This window comes from Ruditapes philippinarum, unplaced genomic scaffold (genome assembly GCF_026571515.1).
Source record: "Ruditapes philippinarum isolate M1 unplaced genomic scaffold, ASM2657151v2 ctg2210_1_1_1_1, whole genome shotgun sequence".
Taxonomy (NCBI): domain Eukaryota; kingdom Metazoa; phylum Mollusca; class Bivalvia; order Venerida; family Veneridae; genus Ruditapes; species Ruditapes philippinarum.
The window spans coordinates 33,659-61,238 of NW_026851744.1; the positions used below are offsets into that span (position 1 = coordinate 33,659).

Genomic DNA, 27,580 nt, shown 5'->3' on the forward strand with positions numbered 1-27,580 from the left:
TGTAAAGTGCAAGATTTCAAACACTTGTCCTATCTTCATTAAAGTGTAACTTTTAAAGTCTTAGATAAATTAGATAAATAATTATCTGTATGCACTTGAATACACTTCCTCACAATGACCTCATCAACTGACAACAATTATTATGACTATATCCACACTGAGATCTCATTCAACTAGGTAACCACAGGTGTTAACTTAAAACTTCTACCAACATCCATGCATGAATCATATTAAAATACAAAATCAATATGACACAGTGCAAGTAAAAGAACCAGTTCATTCAGAATCTTTTCCCCTATTATTTTTCTTTGTGCTATATTTAAAATTTGTGTTCATTTGATTCAATGAGTTTCATTTATAAAAGTTCATGTTCAGGTGACATTTTGACCAATGTTATACAGACTGTGACCTTTTACCTCTTGATATTTGATAAAAATGAGGGTCATTTAAGTGAAATAATATCAAAAAGCTGGCCTTATTACCAACAATCACACAAAATCACATTTATCTATAGAAAAATCTATCAAAATCACTATTGCATGAAAATAAAAAGAATTTTGTTAGCTTTTCAAAGTTAATTATGTGTAAAACAATTCAAAGTTAAATATGTCCATGGCATGTCCAACAACTACCCGACACATCGCAACTATCTAGAAATCTTTAATGTTTTCAATCTTTTGACTTGAGTAACATCTAACTATTTGACAAAGCTATTTTCAAGCACAAACACACAAAATTCTTCCTAAAACTTTCGTTAAAAAACTTTAGTACTATTTGATAGGTGGCAGTTGTTACACTACTTTACAAAATGATACTCCCCTAAATTTTTAATGAGACTTGGAAAGATTTGATCAAACAAACCCATGTCATAATATTAATACTGAAGGCAATTTTGAATGTAAAAAAGCATTTTTGAAATGTCATAAACTCACCTTATTGCCTGTATCAAACAGTAAGGCCAAATCTTACTGTATTTAGTCATAGCATTTTAAAATACATAATTGTAACTGAGATCTGTTACATGATTTATATGGGTCCAGATTTCCGGCTTTTATATACATACAGTACATGTATAAAATGTTGTTGTTTTGCTTAACTTTGTGTTAATTCCCTTTGTTTAAAATATTGCATGTATATTTTAAATTGATGTTTTATCAATATACAAAATTCAAATGTTAAAAAATCTAGAAAGTATTTTTTTTTTCAAAACTTAAAGCGGTAAAATAAATGATAGATGTTAATGTTCTCCATAAAATGTTTGCTGTATAAAATGTGTATATAGACTGGAAAGGAATGCTTGAAGTTTTACATGTATTACCTCCCTTGATTCAATTACTTCATTTGAAAGCTAAAGATCTATTTTTTCATGTCTTTAGTAAAGTTTTACTTATGTAATGTACCTTCAATATTACTGAAAAATAAGGAAAATAAAATGTGCAAGTTTAGTTGTTATCATATCCTGATATCAAGATAGAAATCTTTGGCTATTCCCATAAACTTTACATTAGTTTTTCCTCTAACATTTAGCAAATATGTCAATAAAAACCCAACTAAATGATAGCAAATATCTGACAGACATTTCACACAGGATGTAAAATATTTCCAAATATCACACCATCAATGATACAGACTTACTTTATCTAAAAGATGAAACAATTCTAATCAGTTATTAAAGTGACATTATGCCCATCTAATGGTATATAGTGGGTGAACAGTAAGTTTACATTTCCCATAATTCCTTTCAATTTTATTACTCACTTTGCATGAACTATTAATAACCCAAGAGGCCCAAGGAAATTTCTATATCTTTTGGAACTGACCTTTTATCAACCTATATTTTAGGCAGATTTATATTTTATCCTAAACATTTTCTAATATTTACTGTTGGTCAATCACCATTATAACAGTCAATGTTTTGAAATACATAGTCAGATCAGCTCAATTTGACAATAATGTCACTGTAACATAATTAGATTATAAACAACAGATCCGTTATAACCTATATCTTGCTGGAACCAAATATGATTAGCCTTTACTACCAGTATACAGTCAGGCCAGATTGCATCAGTCTGACCATGCTCTATACTGCTGCCTAACCAGACTCTATACTGCTGCCTGACCAGACTCTATACTGCTGCCTGACCAGACTCTATACTGCTGCCTGACCAGACTCTATACTACTGCCTGACCAGACTCTATACTGCTGCCTGACCAGACTCTATACTGCTGCCTGACCAGACTCTATACTACTGCCTGACCAGGCTCTACAGTATACTGCTACATGGACCAACCTCAAATTTTTATCTTAATATCCCAAAAGGTGATAATGGACAGTTCTGAAAATGAAAGCTAGACAAGTCCATTTAAGGCATCCAGCAAGTTAAAGGTTAAACAGCCCACAGTGTTGCTAATGATAATCAGATAAGTTGTTAAGGATGATAATATCAACGTAATCTAGATAATATATTTATGACTTACCTCATTTTCAAGAAGATCAACTAACATTCCCTCCCCTGCTGATGCTGGCAAATTGTCATCTCCTTCAAGATGATCCTAAATGAAGGAAATCATCAAACAAAATATTAATTTAATTTAGAAACAATGTTTTAAATAAATCAGTTATAGATTTACCAGTTTTCATAATGTGTTGCTATTACCTATATAAAAGATGTTTTTGGTAAATCTGACTTTAATGATATATATTCAATATTCTACCTATTTCAAGGGCAATTCATTTTCGTAATACACTTACTATCAAAATGGAAGGTAAATGTAATTTTCTATTTACTAACAATTAAGTTCTTTGAATTACTTTTAAGTTTACAAAAAGTTTTACTGAAATATATTTTATTATATTTGATATAACATTGTTTGGTTACCTTGACAACAATGTTGATTATTTGTTTGACAAACATGCTGTAAAACATGCTTCAAGGTGATTTTGAACATAACAGAAAACAACACAAATATAACTAAGTCTTGCATACCAACTAAAAAATAAAGCAAAATACATACATCATCAACCGCATCGAGATAATCTAAATCTTCCGAACTAACGGACATTTTCTCGTCATCACCAGGTGACTCTGTCATATATGTAAACTTGGATTCTGTTTCACCAGGTGGCGGTGAGTGAAGCTTTGGTGACTTGGCTCTCGATCGTTCTTTAATTTTAGCACTCGGAGATTTACCGTGCTTCTTGCGTTCCTCTTCATCATACTTATCAGACTTATTTGATTGGTCAATTGAGGAGGTAGAACTGGTCACATGACTGTCACTTCCTTCAACAAATCTACGAAACGGAATGTTAGAGCCTGCTTCTCCATGCCAGTAAGGCTCGTACTTTCCATGTTTTGGAGCTGTAGCTAGATCCATGTGAGTTTGTAGAGAACTTTCAGGTTTGATTTCTCGCTCGAGTGACGGTTCTTTTGATGATGCAAGAGAAGAGCCTGATGAACTACCAGTTAGTGAGAACATTTTACCAATATTTCCTGGATTTACATCCGAGTAATGTCTTCTTGCTTTTGCTATAAATTTCTTCTTTTCTGGTCCACGTGCACTGTCGCTAGTCCTTGATGATGATGATGACGTATCAACATCCATGTCATCATTAGTCCGTGCCGTTGAACTGGAAGCTGTTGAATCAATGGAAGATTTAGATTCTTTGTTCTTATTGCTTTTCTGGAGGTCCATGCATAAACGTATGGCTTTCATCCAATTGCTCCGGATTCCAGACGTCATGGCAGACAAAACATACTCGCCATTTCTTGTCTGCAATAATAGGGATGACGTGAAAGAAAATAAAACAAAACCAATAACGTATATAGCAAAAACATAAGTGGATATTATATGTAACATTGTAACATATAGAAAAGTGACTACACCAACATGCTATTATACCAGAAAACAATTAAAAGATTTATTAATGAGAGAAAAGTGGAGTACAATCAACCAGAAACTTTCCATCACCATGTAATTTGTCACACAGCAAAGACCTATCTGTTTCCCTAACCATACTTTGAATTAATAAACTGCTAACTATCTATGGTATCAGAAATTAAAATTTGTCAGTCAACAGTAAAGAGCCAGGTCAGTCTGCAAAAATGTGCAGGCTGGTTTTGGAATAAATCTATTATCACTGATGCTAGCACTAAATCAAGCTTCACAAGTTAATAAGTTTTATAATGTGCTTTAAATAGGTCAGTCTTTCAGATGGTGATTTGTTTGAGTTTTATATAAGTATTCATAGAATTTTAGTTATGTAGGAAGAATTTAATTGTGTTACTCCTGTATGTTCTTGTTTTTTTTTTATATATAAATGCTTTAAGAGTATAATACTTTTTTCATAAGAAAAAAAAGAAGGAAAGTATTTAGTGGTGTTACACCTATAGTCCACTGCTTATGATTAAAAAGTATAAAGGTACAGTATAATAATAGTGATAGTCACTACACCAGTAATTGTTATCACAGTCAGTGTTGTACAGTGTTTAACTAACACAGGTATCACAGTCTGCGTTGTACAGTGTTTAACTAACACAGGTATCACAGTCTGCGTTGTACAGTGTTTAACTAACACAGTTATCACAGTCTGCGTTGTACAGTGTTTAACTAACACAGTTATCACAGTCTGCGTTGTACAGTGTTTAACTAACACAGTTATCACAGTCAGTGTTGTACAGTGTTTAACTAACACAGTTATCACAGTCAGTGTTGTACAGTGTTTAACTAACACAGTTATCACAGTCTGCGTTGTACAGTGTTTAACTAACACAGTTATCACAGTCTGCATTGTACAGTGTTTAACTAACACAGTTATCACAGTCTGCCTTGTACAGTGTTTAACTAACACAGTTATCACAGTCTGCGTTGTACAGTGTTTAACTAACACAGTTATCACAGTCTGCTTTGTACAGTGTTTAACTAACACAGTTATCACAGTCAGTGTTGTACAGTGTTTAACTAACACAGTTATCACAGTCTGCGTTGTACAGTGTTTAACTAACACAGTTATCACAGTCAGTGTTGTACAGTGTTTAACTAACACAGTTACATCATGCAAGGCAACACCTTTACCAAAATAATACATTCCAGAGAAATCTTACAAATAACACAAAAATAACCAAAACCCCAAGTTATTAGAAAGATTCCAAATTATATAATAAAAGTTTTCCACAGTGTTATTTTATAGAATAACTTGTGGTCCCTAAAAAGCTCTCTTTAACTGCTTTTTATAAGAGTTTGAAAAAAAGTAAATTTTCATTCCACAGGTTACCTTTGCATACAAACATTTTATTTGAGTTTGTACATGTAAAATTACAGTTAAAACTAACCCAATTAAAACTATCAAATAAATTTCATTTTTGTCTCTTCCAGCCCTACTTTTTAAAACTTTTATTGTTTATATTGCAAACCCAATATCAAAACCTAGCAACCAACTTGTGTTTCATTATCTTACTTCTGTATTATAATTATATGGTGAAGTTATTCAAGTTAAGGATATCATTGCATTCTATTGTATTATATGGTATATATATGTGGTATATACATGGATGGTAGATATTTTACCTTGATTTTAAAGCCATAGTTCCTCTGTATTTGAACCTCAGATATATCGTAACAACTAGACAGGTCAATCCTGCCATCAAGATTGTTTGTTTCCTCTGCCTTCGCATCCTTGTAATATCTTAGTGAATTACCCGTTAACACAAACCAATGCTTCTTCCAATCCTGTAATTATAATAATATATAGTCATACCTACTGTATTACTAGAACCTTAACTTGTACCAAAACATTAACTTGTCCCAATACCAATCATATTAACTTGTGCCAATACAATACTATTTAAATCATATGGTAAACTGTATACTGTTAAGTCTTTGTAGAGAATTGACAAATCAATACAAATATGTATGAAAAGCATACAAGATGGAACCAGGGAGATGGTATTTAGTTATATACAATTTTGTAGGATTAAAATTGTGCTGTGTAGCATATATTTGATATGATCAAATTAATCACAGTAAATACATATAAATTATTTCTACTTTACTATTTTGTTTACTCCTTATCTACCCTTTTTACTGTAAATAAAGTAGACAATTCATGTAATAAAATAGTTCACACCTAGCACCCTTTACGACCCCTGTGTTTTCATTAAAATGCATAATACTTCTGATATTTCTTGTACAATTCAAAATATATCCAGCATTTACCAAAAAAAATAAATAAGTGTGTATTATGATTTATAACTGGTTCACTCTAATTGAAGTTGTTCACTATGAATGAAGCTTATTCACTAAGAATGAAGCCTTTTCACCAAAAATGAAGCTTGTTCACTATACACGAAGCTTGTTCACTATAAATAAAGCTTATTCACTATGAATGAAGCTTGTTCACTATAAAAGAAGCCTTTTCACTATAAATGAAGCTAAAATGTTTTCTATATATATAAAGCTGGTTTACTATAAATGAAGCATTTAGCACTGAATGAAGCTTGCTATGCATGAAGCTTGTTTGCTTTGAATGTTTATGTAAGTTGTAAGCCAGGTCTAAAATATCTACATAATGTTCTTTAACAACACAAAAATGCATAAGCTTAAACAAGTAAACATGCATCCGTTTAGCATGTTTACATTTTACAAACAGCAAATTATTATAGGTCACTAAATATTTAATGACCTTAAGCCTGTTAATAAGCAAATGTTTTCTGTTTACAGGCTTCATATGAACATGTTATAACAGAGTATATGACACACATAGCCATACAATAACTATAGTCATTACTTGCTGAGCTCATTCTTACCTTTTCAGAGGTTCCCATCTTAATTAGCCAGCCTTTCTTCATGTACATCAAATCCTGAAACATACCAATTTTATAATTAAATGCCTACTTTAAATGTTACTATAGTAACCAAATACAAAACAGTTGCATCTAGTCCATGTAATAAACTAATAATTACTCTTATAAATAAATTGAAAAATTTACAAATTTTAGACCAAAACTTGAAAATTCTGTCCTTATCTAGAAAGACACAGGTTAACATAAAATAACACCTGTAATTTAGAGTAAAATAATGCTTTCACATCTTGTCACGGTAAAAGGTTAACCTTAAATGTTACCTGGAATTTTTGTGTTATTGTCAAAAACTTGTGAGAAAATATAAACAACTGTATTTTATCAAACCCTCATGCTGACAATAATTCTCTTTATTTAAATATCAACTTTGAAAGTTATGTTCATTTTCCTATCCATACAATGATATTCCAGGTGACACTAAATTACACATTTACACCCATTATATAGTTCCTAGTAACACATATCTGTGTTGCCTAATGTATATATTTAAGATGTAAAATAATCTTTAAAATATTTCTGAAACAAACAAAAATCTAACATTTCCTCCTACAAAGTAAACGATGTGTTAAGATGATTACTTTTAAAAATCATTATAACAAATATTATTAACTGGCTGCAAAAATCAATATCTTTACTGACATCACTTCTCATTTTCCTCCAGTCTTGACTAAAATACAACATTTTTTACATCTATCGGTATTCATGAAAGTATATTAAAATACAGAATGTAATTATCAATAACTGAAGAACAATTTACTAATTTCTACTGTAAACTGCATGAAGAGCTCTTTTTCTTTTCCTGTGCATACCTTTAACCAAACACAAATAAATCATCCAATGACCCTGATTGATTCATCCCAAAAATGCCCAAAAACATCACAAAACTAAACACAACATAAATACATACATACAATCATCTAAAAGTCCATTTCTTATGTGTTTATTTGCTGATACACAAAACAAGTTTAACAAGAATGAAAATTTGACTGTTTGTAAGATACCTGATAGTCCCTTTAACAAACTTGTCAACATTGAATTATACATGCAAACCCCAGGCACAAAATGTAACTTAATCTTCCAAAAACACAAAAAGCAAATAAACAAAAATAACACAAAATTAAAGCACCTGTCAGACTAACACATCCATTCTAACTGAGATAATTTCATGTTTTACATCATGAGAATTTCAAATATCAAAATAGTTATATTATTTGACAATACTTTTTTTTAAGCAAGTTTTCTCTCATCATTTTGAATATTTTAGATGACACTACAGTAACTGCTATGATAAAAATTAAAACACATATTACATAGTTTGAAGTCCTGTGTTGTCATGCAGTGGTTAAAATCTTAATTGAAATTATTTTGAACATGAAACACTGTCATACAGATTGTTAATGTAGAATATGTAACACAGGTGTGCAAGGTGTGAAATAGAATCTAACATAAAGGGCTCTGCCATACATCATACAAGTTCAAACTATTTCAGATTGGTTTGGGCAATACATTAGGTACTATGTCTCAGCATCAGGTATATAGGTATAAGGGAGACAACTTTTACAGATCTTCACTTATGACTTATTATAATAATACACTGTGGCAAGTAGACAGTATTTTTTTCGAACATTGTGTAAAATTACCACTGAACATGCTCTTATCTCATTGCTTTTTTAGTATAATCTAACGATTAAACAGATGTGAAAATTATTAAATACAGGATTATGCATCTTTAACCTTTTCCCTTATATAGATGTGTTTTGACGGCTTTTTGCCCCCCCCCCCTTTTGAGGCCTCAAACAGTGAAAAAATGCCCTATTTAGGCCCCAAACACTGTTTTTCATTTGAGAAATGTTGTTAAAAAAGTGACCACTTTTTCGGCGCTGCCCCCATCAAAATGGTACATCAGGGGGTTGCCAGAAGGGGGATGTGCCCCTTTCTGTTTTGGGGGTTTGAAGGGGGGGGGGCGGTAGTCCCCCTCATCGCCAAGAAAATTTTGGACATGTGACAGGCTAAAAATTGCCCCAGGTCGATCTTACGGTAACTAGTAACTGACGCTGAAAAGCCTTTTACTCTATCTTAATTCATTGAGAAGTTGCAGCACTTTGAAATCAGTTTTGATGGAAAAAAACAATGCAAAATAGTGATTTTTCGCGATTTTGACACGTCACCCCATTGCCATGGTAACAGTAAATTTACGATTGAGAATGCTGTTACAGAGGCTATGGTCCAGTCAACATTTGTGCCAAGTTTCATCAGTATTGAAGCATTTTTCACAGTTTCATAGCAGTTTGAACTTGTAACAGGAGGCTTTTCAATGAAAACGGCCATTTTTCACAATATGCTCATTGGGTAAAAGGTTAAAGGACATCCTTAATATTCAACTGACAGTGTAACTTTCTGTAACTCTTGATACCTGTTCTTAAAAAATGACATTGATGTGCACAAATTTAATCTAACAAAACATTATTGTGAGTCAGTGACGGAAATGGTCAGGTTCATCATTAATAGGCAGCTGTATGTTTGATCCTCTGTTTAGTCTTTGATATATAACCTTTGCACCTTTCCAAACTGGAAGCAAGGTAAATAGAGTTTTCTACATCATGTACTGCTTTTGATTTGACACTATTATGATTAATTTATCATAAAGTTATAATAGAGTTTGATAGAATTGGTTTTACAGTTTGCTAGAAATGGATTTATCATTTGGTAGAGTTGGTTTTAGGGTTTGATAGAATTAGTTTTAGGGTTTGCTAAAATTGGTTTTATGGTTTCAGCATTTGGTAGAGTTGATTTAAGGGTTTGATAGTGTTGGTTGTATTGTAACTTGATAGTATTGGCTTTAAGGTTGGATAAAATTGGCTTCATGGTTTGATAATACATGTATTGGTTTTATGGTTTGATAATATTGGCTTTATGGTTTGAAAGCATTAGCAATAGGGTCTAATAGTTTAATAATATACTAGTATTGGTTTAGATATGGGACAACATACACATCAAAGATTATAAAATATAAAGCCTGATTACTGACTGGAGATGGAAGCTTATATAATAACTGTGATGCTGCCCAGGTTGTATACAGTTGTAACAGAGGAAAAGTCAGAATACATTATAAATATGTAAATGACATATAAAGCTAGGACTGTATTTTTCCTATACAGGTTTACTGTAAGCATGGATCATGATTATAACTTCAAACTATTGACAATTTCACAAACTCTTTGAACATTTACAAACATAAATAATAGAAAAGTAAAATGAAAAAATATTTACTTTTTGTTTAATTCTTACCTTAAAGTAATATAATTATTCCATGTTTGACCCTCTTTCCTTCACATTTCAAAACTCTTATAAATATCAGTTGCGTTATAAAGTTATGCCCAAATTCCTTTGACATATAAATCTCCAAAACCAGTGTCATCATTATCAGAAATATTGACAGATGAAGTCAAATTTAAACATCATCTTAGATATATCTGACCACTGAATATACAGAACCTAAATCCATCCCTCGTGAAACAAGTAAATAAGTATTAAAACTGGCGACTATAGAATTTACAAATGACCTTATACCTCTTCTATATCAAAGTACTTCACAATCTGTATGACAACTTTCATAAATGGAGAGAAAGTCATCCTCTTATCTTAAAACTAACTTTAACAACACATTAATGGCAGGGATTCATGTACTCTAATTATATACTAGACTTTACAACACCTTCAAGATTGACCACTCAGGTTGACCACTCAGTTCAGATATTCTGACAATTTTAGTACCTACAGAGTAAATACTACACACTATCACAAAACTGTAAGTTTGATTATATTTTTATACATATATTATTAATACTTTGTTCATGCAGTCCTTTAAATATATCAATACTATAATTTATGATGGATAGAGTTAGTTCCCTTTGTTATAATTTTGAAGAGATTGGGTTAATTTAAGAGGACTAAAAAGTCTTCATGCTTTTAACAAATAATGATTATAAATTTACACTTGTATCTATATTCTATAGACTAACATATATCTACACAGAGCAGAGCAAATTCAATCCTCTCTGGTTCTTTTCTAATTTTGTTTAATGGTTAAAAGTTGGAAATTGTATTAATAAGATATACATATACATACTAATAAAAAGATGTAAAATACCATACATTCATCATTGAACAACCTTATGGAATTATCTACAATGCATTCAATTTATAAACTTTCTATGCCAGAACAAAACATTTATCTACCTTCAACAGATTCAAAACACCACTGCCCCCACCCCCCAAGTTCAGGTTTGGGTTAACCCTAACTCTCCCACTCTCAAAATACACCATTCCATAATATCTCCCTCTTCCAAAATACAAGTCTTCCAAAAATATACCTCACTTTCAGAAAACCAGAAACATTAATAAGTACACCTTTAATACCTAACAAATCTCGTATGTAAATGAACATGAAGATGTTAAAACACCATTTACACATCAATATTTATCCTTGCAGGCCATATATTGAAATTCAATGACACAACTTCATGTTTCCCATATGTCTCATTATCCTATACATATCCTGAACTTACAATCATGCAATAGAGTTACTTCCCTTGAAATGCAAAAAGTAAACACAAACAAGGAAATGCATTGTATAGACTAAAATGTTCAACTATAACATACATGTGATATTGTTAATATGAAATTAATTTAGTCTGAAATATATACAAAAACACAAAAAGTATTATTACTGAGTTTACTAATGATCTAAATTAATGTATGTACTTTAATTATACAATGTAAGAACTAAGAAATTTCTGACATTTATAATATAACTTTCTGATGTAAATGGTAATAAATCTGCCAATCATTTCACATTCAAGTTTGTTAACTTTACAGAACATTATAAATTCAACAACAATATATTTTGTTTCTATTTTAGAAAATAACAGGTATTTTAATTGAACACATCTATAAATTAGACAAGAGACTGTTCCAAATTAGACAAGTCCCTAGAGCTGTCCAAGGAGCAGCACACTTTACTTTTCTCAGCATTGATAGAAAACTTCATATTTTCTGAATGAAGAGATCATTTGAAAATTTATTGTTTGATATAATGAACAATTTTAAGTTTGAAGTCACAACGACCTTGACTTTTGATCTTTGACCCCAAAAATGTATGGTGGGTAGCAGTCATCAATGTGCATGGACAAAACATAAAAAATTTGAAGCTCAATGCTCTTTGATTAAATAACAAAAATTATGTTTTTGCATTACAGTTATCTTTGACCTTTTAATCTGAAAATGAGTCTGCCAAGTCAAACTGACATTTCAATGTTAATATTGAGGCTAATGACCATAAACAAAAATTTAATAAAAAAATGTAAAGCAACGTCAAATTGCCAGTAACAAGTGGGTCATAACAATATTTCTGCATTTTTCTTTGTAAAGTGCAGCTAAAATATCTGACCAGTTAGACCAGTTCAGAAATAAATCTGAAAATACTGACAAGATCACATGTATGTTAATGATAAGAATGATTGCTCTAAGTCTAATCTATAGCAGACAGCATGCAAAGAGAAAAAGAGAGGTCTGAGTCATGCTAGAGGAAAGGTTGTGTGGCCCCTTACCTGTTCTCTATCTGGGGACTCAAGGGTTAGCCTAACATGGTTGGGGGATTCGGAAGATGTCTGTCAACACACACACAACAATCAAAATAATGTTAGTTTATTACAAAAAAAAAATGCACAAAAAATGCACAAAACCGAAATTGAACGGTCATGAAATTTTACAACTAGTGTTAGTATTTAAAAGGAACAATATAAATTAAAGAATTTTATTCAGATTTTTTTTACCAACTGTATTAAGATTTCATAAAAAGGTATTATAACATGCTGGTAAAAATGGAATTAGAAATTGTAAACAGATAAGATATAACAATCCAGCCTAAGGCTTAGAAAAGAAAGTCATGCATCTTGTCCTCGCACAAACAGGCCAGACAACACTATAATCTTCATATGTCTCGACATCTTATTTAGGTCAGACATCACTAAATCTTACACATTATGTTTCAACAGTATAACTGTAATATGTTATTAAAAGAAAACCAAGCTTGCAAGAGATTTTTTAAACTTCACTGCACTTTTCACATCATAAGCTGCATAAATAACTAGACCGATTCTTAAAATAGCATATCATTAAATAAGACCTTAAAACCTTAAATATGGTCTTACTACATTAGAAAAATATTTGCTTAAGTTTTAATTCAAGCTGTCTGTTGTTTATGTTTAATAAAGGGCCATCTTCCCTTTCAGACACTGTGAGACACCAGGCATGTCATCAGACAAGGTAGTATAAACCATGTTGAAGGTTATGCGGTGACTTTTATTGATGGAAGATGACCACTATCTTCTTAATTTACTTACATGAAGGTATTAAACAACTCTTGCAGGATTTAAACCCAGAAATATTGAACAGCAAGTGACATATATAGTCACTGACATTATTTGTATATTTAAACAGAAATGTATTTCTGATGTGCTGCACTGAAACTGTATAATCTATTTTGCTGCATTATTGAGATTCTAGGAAGCTTCTACTTGTTTTTAGTAATAAAATTACATTTCTACAAGCAGGGTACAGCTGTGGCAGAAAGTAGATATTCTTATGTTTTAAAACAGACTGTCTAAATAAAAACCAGGACTATTTCCAATGCTTTCTAATAATTTCATTCTTCTGTGGAATGCAGACGGCAAGATGATTTCTATTATGCAAGCAAAAAACTTCTATTTTATGTTTCAGGGAGCAAAAATATTTTCACAAGATTTGAAGCAGAATAAAATATTGAGATTCTTACCTCAAACTTGGTGCCTGGTGTAGCTGAGGCACCTTGCCTGGTGGGACTTGGTGGAGGTGGGGTTGACCTACTTACTGACTGCATCTCGGATGACTTGGCCATCTGAAAACCAACAGTTAAAATTAACATGGAAACATTCTATTAAAATGATATCATATTTTATTCTTTAAGTTATCAACATTGTGTAAAAAAATCATTTTATTAGACATATTAAGAACTTATGCAAATTTCACTGTTTTCAGACTGTTAGGTATGTAGAAACCTTTAGTTTTTTCTCATTCATAGAATATTGTTAATTCTGATATAATTTATCAAATATTAAATAATAATCTTTATTACATGTTTTGCAGTAGATTACTGAATTATAACGGTTAATTATATTCTGATAATTTCACAGTAATGATTACCAAATATAATTTCACAGTAGCCAAACTATAAATGGCGTAAAAATAAAATATTTATCATTAATGAATGTTTTTTTCAGCGGAAATGTAGTCAATCATAATAAAAAATGTACGTGATAACTGTAGTTCGTAAATATTTACGAACTATGTGCTGAAAAACATCTAAAATCTAAAAATAATCATGGAATTATATTTTGCTTCAACATTGTGACGTCATTATTTGATGACGTCATGAAGATAAGAGCATGACGTTACGCGGCAATAATCAGTAAAATGGTGTAAAAATCGTTAAAAAATCATGAAATAAACAGAAAATTTGTTTGTTTTACATGTAAGATCAAATAATATTTCACTCGTGAACCCCAGCTATTATATTTTCACTCGTGGCTACGCCACTCGTGGAAAATATTGCATCTGGTGTTCACTCGGTGAAATATTTTTCAATCTTACACTGAAACAAACAAATATCCTCTATTTATTCAATAATTACTTAGTGAAAATCTCACATCATTTATAGTTTACAAGTTTGGTCAGCCGAAGGTAAATCATCATTTCTAAATCATCAACATATTATAAATCAGAGTGAAGGATAATTATGATGATACAATGAATACAGCCAAAGGAAACACAAATACTTCTACATCTTATGGAAAATATGAAGTGTAAAAGTCTTGTATTAAAATTACTTTCAATGTTAAGTTTTAACTTTAATACAAATTTTGAGATTTTAAATGAAAATTTTTATTTCATAGTGATAAATAAAATCAGAGATGTATAATTTAATATATAATTCTAGACAAACCTTGTATTGTTACATGCACAATTTATATATCATAGCTAAATATCCAGTTTTATTCTATAGTTCAACAAAGTACACAAACTCTGACAGTAATTTTCTACACATCCATGCAGACTTTAAATTCATACATGCACAATCGCAGCAGACTTTCAACATTTACATATGACCTACTCCTGACATAATTACAAAAAGACACTACTTTATTTCAAAGTGAATAATATTACAAAAGGAAATTAAAAATGATACCATATCATCATATTATGTCCCTGATATTGTTACAAAATTATCATAATGTATAATTTTTAAAATACCTACAAGTAACATTTTAACACACAGCCAACAAAGTTTGTCCTCAAAATGTGTATATAAATATTTCAACAATGAACAATATACTCCCTCACAGCTTTTTTTATATGTCAGAAACCTAGTCTGTGTGTAATTTATTTTATTACATGCTTTTCGGGGGTTTATAGAAATATATCAGTGATAAAAACTGGTAATTTCACTGTTTGAAACAGTGAAATTACCACTTTGATAATTTCACAGTTTTGAATTTAAGCCCCTTACGTTATTTCAGTGAAATACCAGCGTGCACAATACTGGGTACCAACTTAATGATGTGACGTCGTAAATGATGTCACGTTGTATTATTATTTGGCGCGCTTTTCATTCAGTATTAGGTTTAATGTCTTTTTAAAACGTTTCTTTGCATATAATAAAAAGAAAATTTGTTTAGTTTAGTGTAAGATGAAAATATATTTCACCTTGTGAACACCAAAAGTTCATATTTCACGAGTGGCACACTCGTGAAATATACCTTTTGGTGCTCACTAGGTGAAATATATTCCGATCTTACACTGTAAACAAATATCCTCTATATATTATTATAGTGTGCTGCAACATTCTGTCATTACAACAGTGTATTATGTTTTTATACTGTGTTTATTATGATTATTTTAGAGGTAAAAATAATTAGGAGTGTAAAAACTTTAAGCTCAGCCATATTTGTAACAATAATTGGAGTACATGATGAATACAATGAGACAAGAAAATAGTTGATGATGAAGAACATGATGATGATGATAATGAAGATTTTTAGCTGATGATTAAATGATGATGATGCAGAGTTGATGATGACTATGATGATATAGAACTGACAATGATGACAATGATGAGTGAGGAGTTGGTAATGGTAATGATGATGATGTTGTTGTTGTTGATGATGATGATGAACATCATAATAATTGTAGTTTAAACAAAAATTTATCAAACTCACAATTCTGTTTTTGTAGCAAAGTTCTATTTAGAGAAAACAATTTTTAGGCACTGTTCTATATATGTATTAAGCTGGAATACACCAAACTAAACAAAGACATAAATTGGAATATCGACACACTGGCAATAATTTTATTGCATTCTGGAGATATTATATCTGCTTACAAATGCAAACTTTCTTATTGACAGAATACTTTAAACCACTTAAAACAAAACAGCAATGCAAATAACATCACATATGCTCAATTTATATTCTTTGTATTTTATCTTCAATTTTCAAATTAATCTTGAAAGAAATATATCCCTCTTCAAAGCCATTTACATAATGCATCAGTCTGTTTCCTTATTCTCAGATTTAAATGATTTATGTGCAGTAACCACTTGTAATAATTTTCAGAAATAGAGTATGTTATATATCAATGTAGCCAAATATTGCCAGTCATTTTATGTCAGCAATTAATTTGTATGTGTTTCTGTCCGAGTATCAGTCATCAACAAGGCAGCTCCAAAAATATATGGAAGAAGCAATTCTACTGATAGCCAAATGAAATAGAAAATACAATTTGTATTAATATTCACTATAAATTAACCCATTTTCTTTTTTTATTTTATGCTAGAATTATGCTTTTTTTTGTGTATGACAAAAACTTCTGGAAACCTGAAGCAAGTCATCTAGCTGTTGTCGTTGCTTCCATCAATTACCAACTAAAATTCATCATTTTACAAGTTTCTAATGGAATGATAATACTCAAAAGATAACACTGCTAAAATGGAATGTATGATGTTAATAAATCTTGACTTTACTTTTTAATATAACAATCACAAAATGGCTACTCACCTCTCTAAACGCCCTGTTTTTCCATATATATAGATCTACATATAGATCAAGATGGTGTAATAAATACATATATTCTCCTGAAGATACCATACTCTCCTCATCACTATGACCATTTTCATACAGTTCTAAACTCTCAGTCATTTTATCAACGTGTTCCAAACATTCAATTAATTTTAAATCACTTTTATATCCAGCTATATTTGATTGTTTTAAGATAAACTTCTGTTCACGTAAATTTTGATTCATATTGATGTGACAGCAACAGTTCAGCTTTCAATACAATGACAAACTTAAGTCAATCCAGTGTGTACGCCACATGTTACGATCAAAGATACCTGTAGCAAGTTCCATAACTTAAAATATACAAGTTCAATACCCTTATAATAAATAACAAATTTTTATAATTCATTTGGGCTTGAATGTTATTAAGAAGTTGAATGATTGTAAAAAAAAAATTTCCCACAGAGAAAAACAAGAGTGACTATTGTTTTACAGATTCACAACCGCACGATAATCTTGTTTTCATGAGCTTTAATTCGTTTGTTTTGCTGTTATAAACAATGATTTAAAACTTCATTATAAAGTCATTAAGTTCAGTACAGGAGAAACTATAATCCCATTATAAAGAAAAATTTCTAACTTATCCTGCCAAGAATTCCTAAAACACATTACATCTGATGTCACAAGGTCGTGAAAATTAAACTTCAAAGTAGGAGAAACTTGTTCACCTATTCATATAAAGAGATACTATTGAATTGTTATCAAGAGTACTGGACACTAGCTTTACCATATCACAATTTACCCTAAGCCCCACACGACTAAATTTCAATCATTCTGATAAACAGAGAATTTCAAATCATTGCTAATCAATATGAATGTATGATCAACATTTCATATATAGCAGATAATTAGAGATGTTTACTGCACCTTAAATCTGTGATACTAGATGCTTAATATAAAACCTTCTTTATAATAAAACATCCAAATTATCCAAGATGTATGTTTGTAATTAACAATAATTACAATTTATACAATCTATTTAAATGCTTAGTATAAGCCACTTTGAATTGTTATAATTCTATACATAAATCGTGAATAAAAACGATGAAATTTTTTTTTTCATTTTATTCCAGTATGACAACAATATCTGATTAAGTACACACCTTCAATGTAAGAGATTTCAACTCTTTGTACCCTTCAATGTAGCCTAGCACTAGAACTTCACATGCAAACAACTAAGCTTATAGGTTATCAAAGAAAAATTCTTCAAAGTTCAGAGTTTAAACCATATGTTGCTTAAATTAAGAGCAAAAAAATTTCAAAACACACAAAAAAGATTTATTCAAACCTCCTCTTTAACCATGAAATATATTTGTCACATTAAAAGTTTATCCCCCTAAACTACAAAATCACTTTGCAAATATGCCGTCCATCATGAAGGTTTTTTTCTTAGAGCTATTTATCAATTTTTAGCAGGTCTTACTCAAACTTCATACAAATAGACATTACATTTAAAAACTTAAAAGTTTAAAGTCAATTTATTATCCATGTATTGAAACATGTTTGTTCTGATTTTCTGTCAATATTGACTCTTTCTATCTACTTCATTGAAATTGTTCACCAATATTTTATACAAGGTGCAAAATAAGCACTTTGCCACTTTGCCTCTGTCCATTTCAAGAGGATTGTTAAATTAACTTGAACCCTTTAACCTACAATGTCTACTATAATTAATATAAAGTGATAAAGTCTTATTGTTACATAACATTAGAATCACTAAAAATCAGTCAAACTACATATTTCTGGTAAATTTCTGCTTCCCCTTTCAAGTACTAATCATATAAAAGTTAATACATTCACAGTATTGTTCACATTTTAAATGTTTCCAGCTCAAAACAAAAGAAAACTTAAATCACAAATGGAGATATTTGTTGCACATAATTTGATTTTTAACCTTTTCTATAATTGTTTTACTTTCCCTTCTTCAACTAATGTAGTATACTTAATCCATATTTTTCCACTTCAAAACTAAAAGCCCTAAAACATTATCAAATTGTCATATATAAATGAAAGTTGTTATAAATAAATCATAGCTGTTTTAAATAAGCATGTTAGGCAATTATCTCACTATCTACATAAAGTTACCTATATTTCACTTGGCACCATATTATCAAGGGTCTTTTGAAAAACCTCAAAGTCAAAAGATCAAACCTCAGGAATGCTTGATTTTATACCCTAATTTATCAATGACAAACTTCAAATTCAGATATGATTTAAAGTTTCTGCAAACATTTCTTTTTTTCTGGTGCACTAAAAATGTTGAATTTTTTAAACTGCAAATTCCTTTTAATTACAAATTCCTCATTAACAACTTGGAACATCTTAATAATGACTGGCTTAGAATAATTTCTCTAGAAACCTGATCATTTCTTCAATTAATTATCAAATATTATTTCTCCTATTATCTTATATCATATCTTACATACATGTGTTCATTCTTTACTTATATTAAGTGTTACTCATTTACTGTAGACCTAAAAATAATAATTTTCCACTCATTTACTGTAGATGTAAAAATAATATAATTTTCAAGATGATATAAAAAGGTATAGTGAATGCTTGTGTGTATATATTATAACATCTGGCATCTACAATGTATAAGATTTAACTTTATGAATATAATAGCTGTCAAAACAAGTTGCTTGCTACTGACATCAGTAATGTGTTGTGCATGCAATATTATCATTTAACGTTACTATTTTAAAGAACAAGCATTCTTTTTGTTATATTAAGGATTGTAATAGGTACAATTATACAAAGTATGAAATATATTCATGCCCAACCTAACCCTCTACCTCCCATTTTGTGAAAAACCTACTACCTGTAACATTTACAGCCTTAACAAGAGTCATGGCCCCTTACTAGATTGACTCGATAGAAAAATTAGTCTTTTAGAACACTTACTTTACCTTCAGGTTTCTTAATTAGAAAATTTTAACCTAATATGTAAGTAACATTAAAGTATAACAATGTATGAGTGTCATTTAATCCTGTAACAGCCAATTGAATTTATATAAAACAGAAGTTATATAATCCTCAATTAAACCACTTGTATCCAAATATCTTACACTTAATAAAGCACTTGTAATGGTACTTGAAATAACTATTCTGAACTCTGTCACATACATATTTTAACTTTTGCACATTTATTAATGTTTTATCCAGCATAGACTGGTATATTAAGTGTGGCACCCTTCAATGAAATATCTAACATACATTAGTATAAGTAGACTTGCTTGTTCTAATCTTGATTGACATATTAACACTTGTAACAAATCATATTATACCAGTTAAATACCTAACTGTGACATATATTTTTCTTTCAACTCGGATTTTTTGGCATAATATACAGTACTGACTACATCCAGTAAGAATGTAAGCAAAGGTTAACTAGATCTGATCAACAAATCAGCACATAACCATTCATAAAATATCATTTGGGCATTTGTACAATACAAAATTGTCAAATCATTCTCTTGTTTTAAAAAACTGACGACCATTTATCTTAACCATCCCTTTACATGCTTTTATATTTTTATCTTGAAGATGTTTATAGTAGTGTCAACATGAATGCAAAGTTTCATCAAATCTGATGACAGTATCTACATGTTTTTGACAATAATTATTCCTACATTATTTTAACACTGTCAGACATATGACAGAGGCTTGCTTCTGTTTTGTTTGTTAACACCTCAACTATTTCAACATTAGGAACAATTTACACTCCCCGTTTAGCAAAACGATATAATTCCCTCTAACACTCTATCATAAAGTCCTCACAAAACTTGTATAACTTGATAACTAAATTTTTCAATATATAAATAACAACTTGTCTGTTATGCACGCTCCCTGGTCAGTAAAATTTACATCTAATTATGCAAACTGAGAATAGACCAAATAAAATACCATATGAAAATTTTTCCAAATATTTGACTTGAGTAAATAATGGAAGTTACACGTAAAATGAACTAAAATGGAAATATATATATTCGAGTCAAGGAAATTTATTCCATACATGCATGAATTTTTAATGTCAGTGAAGTAAATTAAAGTAAATGGGAGAGTAAATTTTCATAAACATTCAATGGGTAAATAAATATCTAGGTTTCTGCTGCATGAAAGTAAAGGATATTGTTTTAGTACCCATCTTACCTTTCTTTAATTCTTTCGACAAGACTATTTCTTATCTCATTCTTTTAAAGATTCTTATTTGGTTTAATTTTGATAAAAAAAGTCAAACATTTACATTTCTAGTATTTGTAAATATGGCTGCATCGGGCATACAAAAACATATTCTTCTGAATGTTTTATAGTATCAAAAATTCTTTATTTATGAACAGAACTAATTTACAGCATTTCTGCACCAATCGTTTACCAATAATCAAAACCAAACAAAATTATAATCAGAAATGACCAGTGTTTATACTAAAAAGATTAATGGAACACTTATTAAGCCCTTTACGAGTATTTCAAAACATTTCTTTGAGCAGAATGATCAACCTGTAAACTATCACACCTCTACGTAAAGCCATACTAGTCCGTTAACGAGTTAATTGGGATTAAATTCTTTCATACCACTGATTTAATTGAAAGCTCTTGATAATTTATATAACAACAGTAAAAACTTGTATGACCTCTGTTGTAATAGAATGACCATACCAATATTAAGAATGAGAGAATACCTATAAAAGAACAAGTAAAGCAGTAAAGCAATGTCCAAATGAAGAAAGTCAACATGTCATATGATATTAACTCCATGCACAGGTTATACTAGCATGTGCTTTAATCCTTATGCTGCTTAAACAGAAACTGATTTACCCAACAGTATACAACCATGCCAGTTCAATTTTTGTATTTTAGTTTATACAAATTCATTTTAATCTAATTGTGTTGGAAGCTATAAGCTTATTGAAACACTCTTGAATCCGTTCCTGGAACCAACCAGTACTAGTAATGAATGTAAAGTTTCTTGCTAGATGGAAAGAATGGCTTGCCCCTGACCAGGTTTGAACCCACATGGTCAGCAATCCTTTCTTTATATTTTGATATTGAAACCTTTAAACTTTGAATAAACTACTCAAAATTAAAACCGAGGCTATGGGTTAAATTCAGTAAATAAAGAAGAGACATGTAAAGTTCAAGAAAACATAAAAATTACACAATTTAACAGAGCAATCGTCACTGCTGATTATGTTTAAATACTTGAAAACAAGTACTGCACATACTGGTGACATCCTATTAAAATTCATATATCAGCTAATAACATTTTTTTGTTATATTGGTATGAGTAAAGAATGTGAAAATGAAAATGTTGGAAATGAATATCATTTATTACTTATATGTTCTAAATACCCTCACATAAACAGCAAGTTTTTGAATATAACATCATGGCTGACGATTTGTATGCTTGCTGTATCAAATGCATTTGTATGTATATGTATAATATGCAGATGCTATGAAAATGAAGTGATTTTCCTGATGACCATTAGCAAAGTCATTTGGTTAAATGATGAAATGATGATGTATGATGATTAAATGATGAAATGATAATATATGATGATTAAATGATGAAATGATAATGAATGATGGTAATATGATGAAATGATAATGTATGATGTAAATGATGAAATGAAAATGATGAAAAGATAATGTATGATAGTTAAATGATGATAATGTAAGGTGATTAACATTCTGGATGGAAACATTACAGAAATTACTTCAACTTAGAAATAAAGGCTTATATTTTTCAACAAGATACTGGAAGTTTAAAATCATAAAAATATTCTAATACCAGAAACAACACTTCTACTGAGCTTGAAGCTGGGAAAGTTATCTATATAGCAAATTTACCAAATCTTAAATGAACAGAAATACAGCATACCTTGTGTTCATCAGTCTCATTTTCATGATCAGTCTGGTTTTGACCAGAAGAATCGGTCCTAGGAAGAAGACGATCTACACTAGAACTTGTTATCTTTGGTAACGTAAGGTTCGTTGGGAATGATTTCATGCTAGCAGATCTTTCTCTATGTAAACGTGCCCTTTCACTAGCATTACGTGACTTGTGTATAGATTTGTCATCAAAAGAGCCGCGACGTTCACGCATGCCCGCAGTTTCTGAGGTAGATGATGGTGCCGAAGCAATTGACGTATTGGAAGACGAGTTCTGATTGGATGTGTATAATGATTTCCCACTTGGTGGTTTAAACGCTGTCGTTCTTGGTACAGTCATATATGAATTATTTCCATACCCGGAAAGCAGACGTGCACCGTCCGAATATGATGCTGCACTTTCTGCATCAAGCCCCTCACCTGATCGACTTAAAAATCGTGAATTATCAAGACTACCAGATTCACGCTCTTCTGTGGATAAATCATGCAGACTACTGCTCTTCCGTAACCCGTCTTGATAATGTTTGTTCTCTTTAGTATGCTTCATACTACGTACGCCACGGTACGTGCTAAACTGTTGTTCTTTTGGTTTAACTTTTTCAATCTCAAATCCACCATTAGTGGTATCCCCATCTTTATTATCAGTTGAGGTCTCTGATTTTGGCTGTAAAATTATATTTACAAGTAGTGCTCAATTTTTGTTACAAATAAAAAGTTTTTATAAATCACTGATCACTTTGACATATAATACGGATTATTTTGATACCATTGAGAGAATAGAGATGTGCAATAATAAACTTTACTGTTAACTTAGTTATTTCATACATAAGACTTTAGAAACCATGCAGACAGCATTCTTAGTAAAGGTAGACAATCATGCAGTTGCTTAAATTTGTGTATCTTTTTGTTAAGTGTGTTTAGAGTTGTTTCCCCTACCTGTAAATTTTCCTTGTTAAGGAAACTATAGCTTGGTACAGTGAATCGTCTCTGTTTTGGCTTGCAAACACTGCGTGGGTATACTATCAATACATCATGCCACCTAGGTCACAAAAAAATCAAACAAAAAATAAAAATAAAAGGAAATAAAAGTTGCAAAAACAGGTGTTGCAATATGCTGAATGTTAATTGTGTAAAAGGTATAGAAAATGAAAAATAAATCATTCCAGTCAGTATTCCATGCACTTCCTACAAATAAAAACAATCATTATCATAACAATGCTGATAAGATGTGTTACTGAGAAACAAAAATATAATCCTTACTTTAAGTATATTTCATTTTTAAATTTCAAAATTACAGTATGAAAAGTTTAAGATTTCAATTTTAAATAAATTATTCAAATATCTTTTCTGTTTTTGGTTATTCTGTCTCTATCAAAAACATGAAATTGTTGCAACAACATATGCTACTATCAAAGGGAGGTAACACATCATACCAAAATTATACATGAACAAAATAACAAAGGGGTTGTCTCTCTTGTCACACACATGCTTCTCATAGTAATAACTCGGCTACTACACATACAAAATGGAACAAAATCATTGAATCCAATCAAAATAACCCAAACTTTCTATAATTAACATATAATTATAAAAATAAAACAATTTTCAGGTCTTTAATTCAGAGTTCTTGTTAATTTTGTGAATTCATAGGTTTCACATAATATGTTTATCATACTAGCCTTTAACTATGGATAAACACTATACACTAGCTTAACATTTAAGCATGTAAAAACGAAAAAAAATTTACTTAAAACTGAAATATTTTCAAAGGAAGATGAGAGATTGTGACGGATATATTTATTATAGTTAATTAGATTCAATGATGATGTTCAGTGAGCATTCCAACAACAGTTTACAGTATAACCAGTATTTTTACTTCTATATCAATAATGTTGGATGACTCTGTTTTGTTGGATGGCTCAATAATATTGGATGGTTCAACCATGTTGGTTGGCTCTAGGATATTGGATTGTTCTATAATGTTGGTTGGCTCCATGATATTGGGTTGTTCACTTATGTTTGATTGTTCTTATATTATCAGGCGGCTGGATAATGTTGGATGGTTCTATATTTTCCTTATTGTTGTTATCAAACTGGAAACATGGTCTAACAACCACATTCTCCGCAGGAAACTTTACGAGAATGCTCTCCCACCTGTTGTAACAAAAATATTTATAAAACATGTGAATAATATACTTATAAATTATAAGAAATCAACCAGTAACAACCAATTAATGCCTACTACATGTAATTAATCAGAGGTGAGAGACAAATAACTAATAGACAAGATCACTTGTCAAGGAGAAATTTCCCTACGCTCAAGCGGCTTACCAGTCACCTGGAATTATTTCAAATCAGGCAGGCAGATGACATGTAAACAAAACATCATTTCATTAAGTGATTGACATAATTATGGTGTCAGCAATGTCATATCCTGTATGTATAATTGTTAATGTTAATTGACTTTGTCTTATAATTTTGTCTATCACGAAGAGGCATTGTTATTGCACAAAGTTTACTTATTCTGTCACCATGGTTTTTCAGCTTAAGATGTACTCTTTCTGTTCATCAAAATAACATAAAGTAACATAGATTTTATTTAGCATTAAACATATTGTACTATGTTTATAGCCAACATGAAGGAAGAAAAAGTTAATAATAAACAAAAGTAAATGTACTAAATTCCCTGGAAAACAACAAATAACAAATAGCAAGTTGTACTCAATTAATTTACCATTCTACCAAATTCTGTTACCTGTACACATGAACATGAATGCTTGATTTGTGTGAACAACAATTTTCTTAGCTCAACAACAATAAATTTACCGTCACTTTATGTTTTTCTTGTCATAAAACATATTTTTCTTTTCATAAATTTTCATACTAAAATAATACACTGTCATAGAAACATTCATTCTTTACATAATTCTCTAGTTATGTTATTATTAACAAGTGTTTTATATAATCACTGGAAATTCAGAAATCTGGCTTTATTTTGTTCAAATAGAGCCTGCCATTTTCACCTATTTATTTCTGTTATCTTTGCTCCTGTGGGTTTTCTCTATTCTAGAATTTCACTCTCATCTATTAGTCATGAAAGTGTTATTTTGATAATTTTGAGATTCTGCTGCATGCAGTATAAATAATGTTACAAATGGTATATGACCGTGTTGATGGGGTTAACACATTCTAATCTTGATAATTCACAACAGATACTTCAGTAATCACCATGTAACAAGCTGGTTCCCATTTGCCAAATTCTAGCTTGAACTCCGTCCAAGTACTCATACCATTTCTTTTATACAAAAGTTTAAAAATCACTTTAGTGTTTCAAAGTAATAGGTAAAAATACCAGGTAAAAATAAGAATATGACAAAATTTGTCCAAATTTACAATAGAGGGAGGTAAAAATAAACCACTTTTATTGAATAACATTACTGATTGTATATGAGAGGGATATTTATTAATAAATTCCATAAAAAGGTCACTTTATTTTATAATAGGACTTAATTTGATATACCAAAATCATCAGCTTTTTAAATTAACCAACAGACTTTATTTTATAAATATATGAAATTTTCCCCCATTTATTCTTGTCAATGTCTCAGGTATGTGAGGGAGGGACAGCTGACATACCCTCTATGTTGATTTATTTACACCTGGTTATATATAAATAGATTCCTCTGCTGAGCTTCTGTAGTAGGATTTAATCCTCCTTAACATAGTTTCCTTTATAAGTACTTCTATATATCAATACTGATGACCTTTCACCTTCTGTTTCATCTATGTACTCAAAATGATACTTTATCTTTTTTGATAAATTCGTCATTTCACACAGCAAGTGACTCTTCTTTTTGAGGAACTACTTTTTTTGTAAGTGTAGTAATAATATACATGTACATGTTTCTCTATGAAAATTATAAAAGTTTATGTAACATATGTTACAAGGTTTTGTCAAACTGTCAATATGTATATGTGGGATGTAAACAATACTTGTGTCCAATTACATCCTAACAATTAATATTAATATAGACGGAGGACTTGTAGTATTCATGATTGGTGACTGGTTTATTGACCCCGAGGGTAATTTTATGACGGCAGTATTTCAGGTGTCATCTTGAGACCACAGAATGACATGTTCAAGTGACAACTAAGTATCTATATACATGTTACAATAAAATTGACCAAAACAAATTTATGATTTGGGATAGACATGTATATAACCAGATAGTCATAGCCGGACTATCAGTTCTCTACAATACACCATTCTCCTAAAATATACTTGCCATAACTTTCCAACCATTTTTGAAATGATTTGATCATGTTTCAAGTAAACCATGTTATAATTAGGGATTGGTAATGCATAAACATTTTTATTTAAATGCATTAAATTAAAAATTGATGTAAAAAAGTATTCTTCAAAGTTATGAAATTCACTGAGGGGTCTTAAGCCTAAAATGAAATTTTATGCAGAGAACCTAGAAAGATCATAAAAGTTTTTTTGCCAGAACTGAAACTGATTAGACTTTGCCCCCAGACCAAGGCCAGCAATGCACATAAGAGAAAAGACAAGTTAAATGTTCAGTCAAGAAACTTTAAGTAACATTAAATTTATCAGGG

At 30.5% G+C, this 27,580-nt stretch overlaps 1 protein-coding gene across 14 annotated transcripts in view; it reads right to left on the reverse strand.

Annotated features, from left to right (window-relative positions):
• Positions 1–27,580, reverse strand: part of LOC132738574 (putative leucine-rich repeat-containing protein DDB_G0290503) — a 75,034-nt gene that overhangs the window by 22,681 nt on the left and 24,773 nt on the right. For 5 of the 14 annotated variants that reach the window (XM_060726135.1, XM_060726090.1, XM_060726118.1 and 2 more), the window contains exons 5-12: positions 23,897–23,999; positions 22,950–23,624; positions 13,693–13,794; positions 12,467–12,526; positions 6,804–6,857; positions 5,566–5,727; positions 3,016–3,771; positions 2,479–2,553 (exon numbers count right to left, since the gene is read on the reverse strand). In XM_060726135.1, coding sequence (XP_060582118.1) covers positions 2,479–2,553; positions 3,016–3,771; positions 5,566–5,727; positions 6,804–6,857; positions 12,467–12,526; positions 13,693–13,794; positions 22,950–23,624; positions 23,897–23,999 — 1,987 coding nt within the window. Of the gene's footprint in view, positions 1–2,478; positions 2,554–3,015; positions 3,772–5,565; positions 5,728–6,803; positions 6,858–12,466; positions 12,527–13,692; positions 13,795–15,210; positions 15,235–17,008; positions 17,327–22,949; positions 23,625–23,896; positions 24,000–24,836; positions 25,092–27,580 lie in introns of those variants that run through there. The other 9 variants (XM_060726143.1, XM_060726111.1, XM_060726150.1 and 6 more) reach the window with 9 other exon arrangements.